This window comes from Misgurnus anguillicaudatus, chromosome 15 (assembly GCF_027580225.2).
Source record: "Misgurnus anguillicaudatus chromosome 15, ASM2758022v2, whole genome shotgun sequence".
NCBI lineage: Eukaryota > Metazoa > Chordata > Actinopteri > Cypriniformes > Cobitidae > Misgurnus > Misgurnus anguillicaudatus.
The window spans coordinates 10,996,418-11,006,727 of record NC_073351.2 but is presented as its reverse complement, the minus strand read 5'-3'; the positions used below and the strand labels follow the sequence as shown (position 1 = coordinate 11,006,727).

General features: G+C 36.8%; 1 protein-coding gene across 3 annotated transcripts; it reads right to left on the bottom strand.

Annotated features, from left to right (window-relative positions):
- Positions 1-432: 432 nt before the first annotated feature.
- Positions 433-10,058, bottom strand: LOC129419594 (uncharacterized). 3 transcript variants are annotated; one of them, XM_055174754.2, is made up of 2 exons: positions 9,789-10,058; positions 433-4,979 (listed from the first exon to the last, which is right to left on the bottom strand). In XM_055174754.2, exons 1-2 carry the CDS (start codon positions 9,868-9,870, stop codon positions 3,571-3,573), a joined length of 1,491 nt encoding a protein of 496 aa, XP_055030729.2. In that variant the 5' UTR covers positions 9,871-10,058; the 3' UTR covers positions 433-3,570. The 3 variants fall into 3 exon arrangements, with proteins under 3 accessions (XP_055030729.2, XP_055030730.2, XP_055030728.2); XM_055174755.2 differs by having other exon boundaries at positions 433-4,974; XM_055174753.2 differs by having other exon boundaries at positions 433-4,982; positions 9,789-10,057.
- Between the last annotated feature and the right edge of the window lie 252 nt (positions 10,059-10,310).

Genomic DNA, 10,310 nt, shown 5'->3' with positions numbered 1-10,310 from the left:
CCCAACATTCATTTTCACATACTTAGTTTTCAAGTTTTTAACCCTGTACCACAAAACCAGTGATCAGTAGCATGGCATATTTTCAGCAATAGTAAAAAATAATGGTCAAAACGGGTCAAGATTATCTATTTTTTATGCCAAAAATCATTAGGATATTAAATAAAGATCATGTTCAATGAAAATGTAAATTTCCTACCCTATCAAAAATGTATTTATCATTAATAATATGTGTCGCTAAGGACTTTATTTGGACAACTTCAAAGGCGATTTTCTCAATATTTAGATTTTTTGCACCCTCAAATTCCAGATTTTCAAATAGTTGTCTCTTGGACAAATTTTGTCCTATCCTAACACACCATACATCAATGGAAAGCCTACTTTCACCTTTCAGATGACGTGTAAATCTTAATAAAAAACAACTATCTTTATGACTGGTTTTGTGGTCCAGGGTCACATTTGTATTTATGGGTAAATTTGCACATTCAGTGTTCCCATGCTTTGCAATGGAATCTCTTTTTCCAAGCAAATAAGTAATTAGAATCCTGAAAGTTTTCTACAAACCACATAAAAACAATCAAACTGATCAGTTAACATAAAAATACCTGTCAATGTTTTAACATTCAGTAAATGAAAGAAATGTAGGGCTTAAATTCAACAGGTGAAACCGTCTATTTGCACTGTGATCGTAATGTAATCAAGTAATTTAACCAAGACCCGAGCTTTGGTTTGTCTTTTTCTCAGATTTCTTCCAGCTATTTAGGGTTAGGAAGAACCAATAAATGAAGAGTTTGGTTCCAAAACGCAATAAATCCATTTTGACAAATTTGGGTAAAAACGTGTTTTCTATACCAAGAAAGTGACAAGATGAAAACCACTATTTTCTGTTACAAACTTTCAAATAGCATCTTTAGGTTATAAAAACATAAAAAAAATACAAATCCATAACTTGATTTTCAAAGATTTTTTATAAAAACAAATTGTTTTTCCACAAAATGCAATAAATCCATGACAAGTTTTTTTTTAAAATGCTATTAATCTATTGAGTCAATAATGTGCATTCATGTTTGCCATTTTATATTCATTTAGTTGAACAGTTGTACACACTGATTAAAAAAAATAAACATTAATGGCATTAATCAAAACACTTACTTTGTCATATTAATAACACTGTCATTGCTGAGGTTATACTTGACATCGTCGCTGAACATTTTTCACAGCGATTAGCTGTAAAATTTTTTGGTCCTGCTCGATTTTCGTTGACTTTGAGTAAAATAATGGAAAGTTTTTCCTATCCCCTGGGGTCAATGTGTTAGCATGACAGAAGCTTGATGCTGTCGGGAGAACAAGCAGCCGTCTCCCGAGTGCCTCTCGCGTAAATTATTAGATGTTGATGGCTTACTTTTCTTTCCTGTCACAGAAAACCATCACACGTTTATCAATGCAATTAAAGTATTATTTTGTTTTTGTTTGTTTGTTGATTACGAAGTACAAAGTAGATGAAGAAAACTAAGATTCTGTGTGTACTCAACGCGTCGCCATTGTTTGTTTACATTGCGTGGAATGGTGCGCTGTAATTTGTGGAGCGGATTTATTGCATTCTGTAAATAAGGAGGAGTGGCGTTTATCGCATTTTGGGAAAAAAGGGAGAAAAGATAACCGAATAACATGGCGGATATTGCGTTTTGCGTAAAAAAAAGAATTTACTTTTAAATACTGACCTGATATAACACTGATTTTGGCAGAAACTCATTTTTTTTCAAAAATGGCGTTTATCGAGTTTTGGAACCAAACTCTTCAAATATAATAAACAGTTTTTTTTACATGAATCAGTGTAATTGTCCACGTTTGTGTATAACAGGTTTCAGTTACACAGAATTAAATATTATGGTGCAAACAACAAAAAACATGATGTAAAAATTCACAACCAGTAATGTCATCAAAACACTTTACTGTTAATAGATACAGTTGAAAGAAAAAGTATGTGAACCCTTTGGGCTTACCCGGACCTCTTCACAAATTGGTCACAAAATGTGTTCTGATCTTCATAAAAGTCACAACAATAGAGAAACACAGTCTGCTTAAACTAATACCGCACAAACATTATACGTTTTCATGTTTTTATTGAAAACAACATGCAAACATTCATAGTGCAGGGTGGAAAAGCATGTGAACCTTTGGGTTTAATAACTGGTTGATCCTCCTTTGGCAGCAATAACCTCAACCAAACGTTTCCTATAGTTGCAGATCAGACCTGCACAACGGTCAGGAGAAAATTTGGACCATTCCTCTTTACAAAAGTGTTTCAGTTCAGCAATATTCTTGGGTTGTCTGGTGTGAATCGCTCTCTTGAGGTCATGCCACAGCATCTCAATTGGGTTGAGGTCAGGACTCTGACTGGGCCACTCCAGAAGGCGTATTTTCTTCTGTTGAAGCCATTCTGTTGTTGATTTACTTCTATGCTTTGGGTCGTTGTCCTGTTGCATCGTCCATCCTCTGTTAAGCTTCAGTTGACGGACAGATGGTCTTAAGTTTTCCTGCAAAATGTCTTGACCAACTTTGGAATTCATTTTTTTATCGATGACAGTAATCCGTCTAGGGCCTGAGGCAGCAAAGCAGCCCCAAACCATGATGCCCCCTCCACCATATTTCACAGTTCGGATGAGGTTTTGATGTTGGTGTGCTGTGCCTTTTGTTTTCCACACATTGAGTTGTGTTTTCTTTCCAAACAACTCAATTTTGGTTTCATCTGTCCACAGAATGTTTTGCCAGTAGTGCTGTGGAACATCCAGGTGCTCTTTTGCAAACTTCAAACATGCTGCAATGTTTTTTTTTTTTTGACAGCAGTGGCTTCCTCCGTGGTGTCCAGCCATGAAGTCCATTCTTGTTTAATGTTTTCCTTATTGTAGATTTGTCAACAAAAATGTTAGCATGTGCCAGAGATTTCTGTAAGTCTTTAGCTGACACTCTAGGATTCTTCTTCACCTCATTGAGCATTCTGCGCTGTGCTCTTGCAGTCATCTTTACAGGACGACCACGCCTAGGGAGTGTAGCAACAGTGCTGAACTTTCTCCATTTGTAGACAATCTGTCTTACTGTGGACACATGGACATCAAGGCTTTTAGATATACTTTTGTAGCCCTTTCCAGCTTTATGTAAGTCAACAATTCTTGATCGTAGGTCTTCTGAGAGCTCTTTTGTGCGAGGCATGGTTCACATCAGACAATGCTTCTTCAGAACAACAAACTCAAAACTGGTGTGTGTTTTTTATTGGACAGGGCAGCTTTAATCAACACATCCAATCTCATCACATTGATTGGACCCCAGGTTGGCTGACTCCTGGCTCCAATAAGCTCTTGGAGAAGTCATTAGCCTAGGGTTTCACATACTTTTTCCACCCTGCACTATGAATGTTTACTCATGAATGTTGTGTTCAATAAAAACATAAAAACGCACAATGCCCGTGCGGCACCAGTCCAAGCAGACTGCGCCTCTCCACTGTTGTGACCCAGATGAAGATCAGAACACATTTTATGACCAATTTATGAAGAAATCCAAGTTAGCCCAAAGGGTTCACATACTTTTTCTTTCAACTGTATGTGTAAGTGTTTTAAAGATTGTCTTGCGCATGAAACGCTTTCTACCTTGATGCCATGTGAACGGCTTGTCTTTATTGTGTATTCTTATGTGCATATTAAAAATATCTTTGTTGGTAAAATTCTTTCCACACTGTAGGCATGTGAAAGGCTTCTCTTCACGGTGAACTCGCATGTGACAAATCAAACATCTTTTCACTGTGAAACTTCTCCCGCACCGAGAGCAGGTGAACGGTGGTGTATGAAATCTCATGTGCCTAGTAAGGTACAGTTTACACGGGTAACTTATGTGCAGGCACTGCCGGCATGTGAACGGCTTCTTTCTGGTGTGAATTTTTATGTGTTGATTTAAGGTTTCTTGTGTCTTGAAACCTTTTCCACATTGAGGGCAGGTGAAAGGATGCACTGTTGCATGACTTCTCATGTGCAAATGTAGGCTTTGTTTACATGAGTAACTTCTCCTACAGTGATGGCACGTGAAAGTCTCCTTTCCAGTGTGAAAACTCACATGTTTATTAAAAGTATCTTTACGTGTGAAACTCTTTCCACAATGGGTGCACATGAAAGGCTTTTCTCCTGTGTGAATCCGTATGTGACGATTTAAGGTTTCTTTGATTTTGAAATCTTTTCCACACAGAGAGCAGATGAAACGTTTCACCGTCGAATGAACTCTCATGTGCAAATTGAGGCTTTTTTTAATTGCGTAACTTCTTCCACATTGATGACACGTGAACGGCTTTTCTCCGGTGTGATTTGCCATGTGTGTATTAAAAGTTTCTTTATGCGTGAAACCCTTTCCGCATTGATGACAGGTGAACGGCGTCTCTCCAGTGTGAACTCTCATGTGCGTGTTCAAGTTTGTTTTACGCGTGAAGCTCTTCCCACACTCTTGGCACGTAAAAGCCTTCTCTTCAGTTTTCACGTGACCGTTCATGTGGAAATTGAGTCTTTTTTTACACGGGAAACTCTTTCCACAGTGATGGCATGCGAACGGCTTTTCTCCGTTGTGAACTCTTGTGTGCGTGTTTAAGGAATCTTTACGTGTAAAACTCTTCCCACACTGATGGCACGTGAACGGCTTTTCTCCAGTATGAACTCTCATGTGCGCTTTTAAGGTTTCTTTACGCGTGAAACTCTTCCCGCAGTTTTGGCATGTGAAAGGCTTTTCTCCAGTGTGAAGTCTCATGTGGATTTCAAGAAGTGCTTTATATTTGTAAAACTTTCCACACTGCGGGCACGTTAAATAATTATTAGCTCCTATAATATTGTGTGATGAATTACTGTCAGTCTGTGTGCGGCTAAAAGATGCTTCTTCATGTGTGAAAGTATGAGGTTTCTGATACTGAGGCGTCTCCTCTTCCTTCAGTTCTTGACTTTCCTCCTTCACTTCTAAAATAAAAAAAACATGTAATTGTAAGAATTTATCCAAAAATATCACAAAGTGACATAAAATATAATGATAGGAAATGTAAGTGACACACAGTATTATTTCATACAATATTTTCTGTACTACATAAGATGTGTTGGGCAATGTTCTCTACAGTCAGATCATACTGTCTTTGAGATTTCCAATACATAATAGTTTACTTACAGTCATTGCTACTGCTTATTTGTTATGTTACTTCTTACTTATTTACTCATTTATTAACTTATCAAAGACAAGCCACTGGATTGGTGGGGAAAAAATGGAAGCCCCCAAAACTTAAAATCTGTAGCAGGGGAGAGCAGGGGCAAACTTAATTTTAAAACCTAATGTTTTAGCCAGAGATATATTTTTGCTGTGGTCAATAACTCACAAGTGTGGTTTATCAATAGCAGGTGTAACTTTGATTGAATGTAGGGCTGAAACGATTAATCGATTAAAAAAATTCCTCGAGGCAAAAATTCTGCCTCGAAGCCTCGTTAAATTCCTATGACGCGCACTACACGTGCCGAGATCTGATTCACACGGACAGTTGTTCAATGTTCAGGAAGCACATCATAGCGCGTGGTACATTTTGAATTTAGTTGGCGCGATGGCGGAGAGCGAATATGTCCATAAATGTCTAAAGTTTGGGATCATTACATTATCATTACATTCAGCATCTGAACCGAAAACATCCACTGCTGTTTCACCAAGCGTCGATGAAACAAGGTAACGTAGCGTCCGCTGATTTTAATCCCATACTGTATTTGTAGCGATGTCGTTATGCGGTTTGACTAGATATGATGTTTAGCTTTGATGTTTTTAAGTAGTAAACGTATTCACGTTCAATTGCAGGAGAGTATAGCTTAAAAAAGAACAGCTTCACACACACGCATGCACTTTACAGGTGTGTGTATCAAAAAACGGCACCACAGTGCAATCATATATGGGCAACTTGTAATCTGACATATTTTGTTCAATAATAATAATCTCTGTCTTTTTGGAGTTTAGCATAAGGAAGTTATTCTCTCTCACGCGAGTCAGACCGATCGCGCAATGCATCAGATATGCTTAAACTTTTATATAGCCACGCAACAATAATTTCAGCTGCATTCATTCACTGTATACAGCGGGACGTGATGTTGTGATTTTTCGAACGGATTCTTAACCTAAAATGCACCGCAATGCAAGTGATGCAAACCAAATGCAGCGTTCTATTGAAAATGAATGTATGTATTTCTGCCGTACCAAAATGCAATGAAGCAACTGAACGTCTGAGTGGGGTGTCACTCTTCCTCACGCACAGCACGCGTGCACACACAAACACAGGTTGTTACCATAGCAAATAGGCTCACCCCAGAAATGATATATTATATGTTAGTGGCCTAATGGTAAATACTGCAGGTGTAGAAATGTACATAAACCAGATATTTACTTTAATGTCAGGGCTAGATTACAGCATGAAACCTGTTGTGCATATTAATAAATTACAAGTGCTTAATTGTTGGCACTGGCACTTAAAAACACTAAATGGGTAAAAATGGAAATATATATATATATATATATATATATATATATATATATATATATATATATATATATATATATATATAAAATATATATATATTTTAGTAAATATACATGACTATTACCTTGTTTATATGTAACTGCAAACATATTTTGTCGTTTATCTTTGCAAACATAATGAAATTACATCTTCATGTTAAATTTCAGTTTCATCAAATGTTTCAAAGCACCCAACAGTACACACTTTTCAACGTTATGAACACTATAAAATTAAATTAAAATCAAATTAGAATAATAAAACATTTTTAACATAATGTAACAGTATTAGGAGCACGACAAAAGTAACAAGTATTACTTTCGTCTCGACAGAACTTCCTGACATTTAAACCCGATTTACTTTTATTTTGAAAAACTCTGAGAAGGCAAACTTCAGGATGTGTTAGAGCACTAAATAACCTGTAGAGTGATCACAATTGTGACACATGACCTACACACGCAAAACTGTGACGAAATAACGCAATATTTATAAGAAAAAAGTATATTTATATAATAAGTATTTATAATTATATATAATATAAAAATATGTATATACAAATATTTCTTAAATATATACTTGCATTTGTGTGTATTTATATATACATAATTATTATACACAGTACACACACATAAAACTTTTATTCTGCAAACGATTAGTTGCGATTAATCGATTTGCAGTTTGAAATAAACCTGCTATTTATTTGCATCATTGACTGATTGGTGTGCGGTGTTCTGGCCTATTATTCTGACTGTAAAGTTCAGGCTAAAGTCAAAGTTTGATTTCACATTGATTTCATTTTCAATCTTTGACTTTCTTTACTTAATCAATATTGAAGGATGTAAGGAGCTACAATAAAATTATAAGAAAGACGAGATTGAGCATCAGCAGTAAACGTGGGCATATAATAATATTTATACTTATTCTTCACACATGTCTAGCTTTATTATTAGGGCTGCACGTTTTCAAGTTTTTAATTAACCGTTAACCGACACTCTTAGCGGTTAATACTCGGTTAACCATATTATGCGCAAGGCAACCCAGAGATACAGACACACGAGAAAGGGGTAGTTCATTTTTTAACACCTTTAATAACTGGTTGGACCACATTTAAAACGAAATTAATTTATAGAAATGAAACGCAGTGGTAAGGACAGAGAGCTTAAGTATGTCACTGACTTTGCGTTCGCGGGGATGGTAGGCTGGGCGAAGGTACTCGTAGGCTCCGCGGCCGCCTCTCTATGATGCCCGGGTGTTGGCTGGGTTTGTCGCGATAGTCGGTGAAACGGGGATTACCGGTGCTTCAGCCTCTCGCCGGTTAGATCACTTGCCCACCCCGACACTGTCTTTCACCGTCATTTTATTATTTTCTTGTAAGTAAATCATTTAGCTTCGTTAGAGAGAGAGCAAACACTTATAACTGAATGTGTCTGCTGCATGAATTCACAGCGGAGGTGAACGCGAGTCACGTCACAGAGCAGCAGGTGTCAGATTTCATTTATTTCTGTCAGAGTTTGCGAGGCGAGCTGACTGACCAGATGATGACAGAAGCCGTATGCTTACTCGTTTTTGTTATAATATATGATGTTTAATATACGCGAGATCGTTTTGTTGTTGTGTTTTTCATCAAGAAAAATAAACCCATCATTCAAGCAGCGCTTTATGGAGGAGTAGCCGGTTGCACTGCTTGGACGAGTTCTGCGAGAATTACCTGCGCACATTGACTCAAGCACTTAATTAAACCAGCTGTTTATTCATAAGCACGCAAATTCATACGCGATTTAATGCAGCTTACGCAAGCGCTGCATTTAAACAATTGCATAATTCAAAAGTGAAAGTAAAATGCGCACGTCTGCATCCATTAACCAGTGGGAAAATTCTGTCACCGCAGCAACCCTAGGTTGTACATGAAGTATATAAGCACTGGATTTCAATACTTGCATTTTGCCCTGTCATTCTCGATTTTAAAGTGCTCCCAGGCTGTGCTTTTCTTTGCCCGCTTCATATTAGAAAACTGGTCATTACTACTTCTTGTGGACATTACAAATGTCTGGGAGCGCTTTGGCGGTCTCTGGTGGTGCAAAAATGTATTACAACTAAATTCAATGTACGCCATTGATGCCACTTAACCGAGCAAAATGTTTCACTCGGTTAAACCATTTTTAACGGTTAATCGGTTAACCATGGACACCCCTATTTATCATACAAATGATCTACCAAGTCCACCACAAAATTACTAAACCCCCTAATGTGAGTTATTTACAAAAAAATCCCCCTTAATTTTAGATGTTTACAGTATTTGTATCATTCATAAATTAACTGGAGGATAAGACAACCAAACTTTAAGCACTTCTCGATATTGTTGTTGCCGCCCAGATGACACACTTTCTCCCTGTAATCCTTTGGTAGTTGGGCATACTTATTATTTAGGACAAAATGTTTACATTATGTGAATTTGGTCATTCACAAATTCAAGCATTATTTGTTTTCATTATTTAACATGCAGGAATACTACTAATCTCTACACCAGTAACTTTAAGTAATGCATCTTTAGAATATAAATCAGAAAATGTAAAGCATCATTATTACACAACATGTGATAATATGAAATATAACTAACAAAATATGACTAACAAAAACATCCTCAAAATAACAACTAAGATATAGATTCACCTCACTTTTTATTTCAATACAACAGCTAAAGTCAAGTCTCCAGCAGCTGACATTTCAAAACTTTAATAGTTTTGTTTTAGAAGTAGTAATGTTTATTCAAATTAAAATATGCAGTTTGGTTTGTAGTATAATTTTATGTATAAGCATATTTAAATTTCTTTCTTTCCGCGATTCCAGTATGGCAATAATATTAGTCCACACAAATTAATCACACAGGTAAGGGGAGGGGCAATTTGATAACTCATCTTTACATTTAGGTTTTATAATAACATACATGGTTCCTTTTGCATGATGTCTTAAGATTAAGTTTTTGTGCCATCATCAGCTCATTTAATTCGTGTATGATTTAGTTCTTGTTTGACACTTTATGTTTCCCACACGAAAACGAAATGCCATTCGATCTGTATTTTCTAGTCTCCTGTTTTGTCTGAGATGCTTTAACTGTACACGCGCATGAAGGTATTTTCCTATACGTTTCCCAAGAATAAGAGTGTGTCCCCTTAAACTGCAAATGTAAACTTTGATTTAAACACCACGGATAGGAATGGACACCAACCTTCTTTTGCATCTGTGTTTTCTGTTTTGATTCCGCATGGTTCTGGATAACTCGTGTCTTCCGACTCCTCTTTAATAAACATGTTTTTAGTAGTGTGTCGCGCTGATTTAAAATGTTGAATTTCGAGTTACAGCTGAGAAATGCATTAGATTATGCGGTAAAGACGAGTTATGTTAACAGTCCTATGATACTTGATCAGCTCTACGGAGTGCGCCATGTTCCCGTGACGTCACGAGTATCATCCATCGCGTCATATTCAGGTGGCGTGGCTTGACCAGACCAGAGCGTCAACTCAACTGAATGTGATGAACTTGTTGAATATGGAAGGCCTTTAAAGCAAAAACATGTTAAAATCACGCGTTAACAGGCACTAACATGTAGTTAAAAGTTGTAAGACTTAAAGGAACAGTATGTAACAAATTATATCAATGAATCATAAAATGGCCCTGATATGTCACTAGACATTAAGAAATAATTTTAATTTCAAATACTTATATCATTGACAACAGTGGTCCGGCCAGG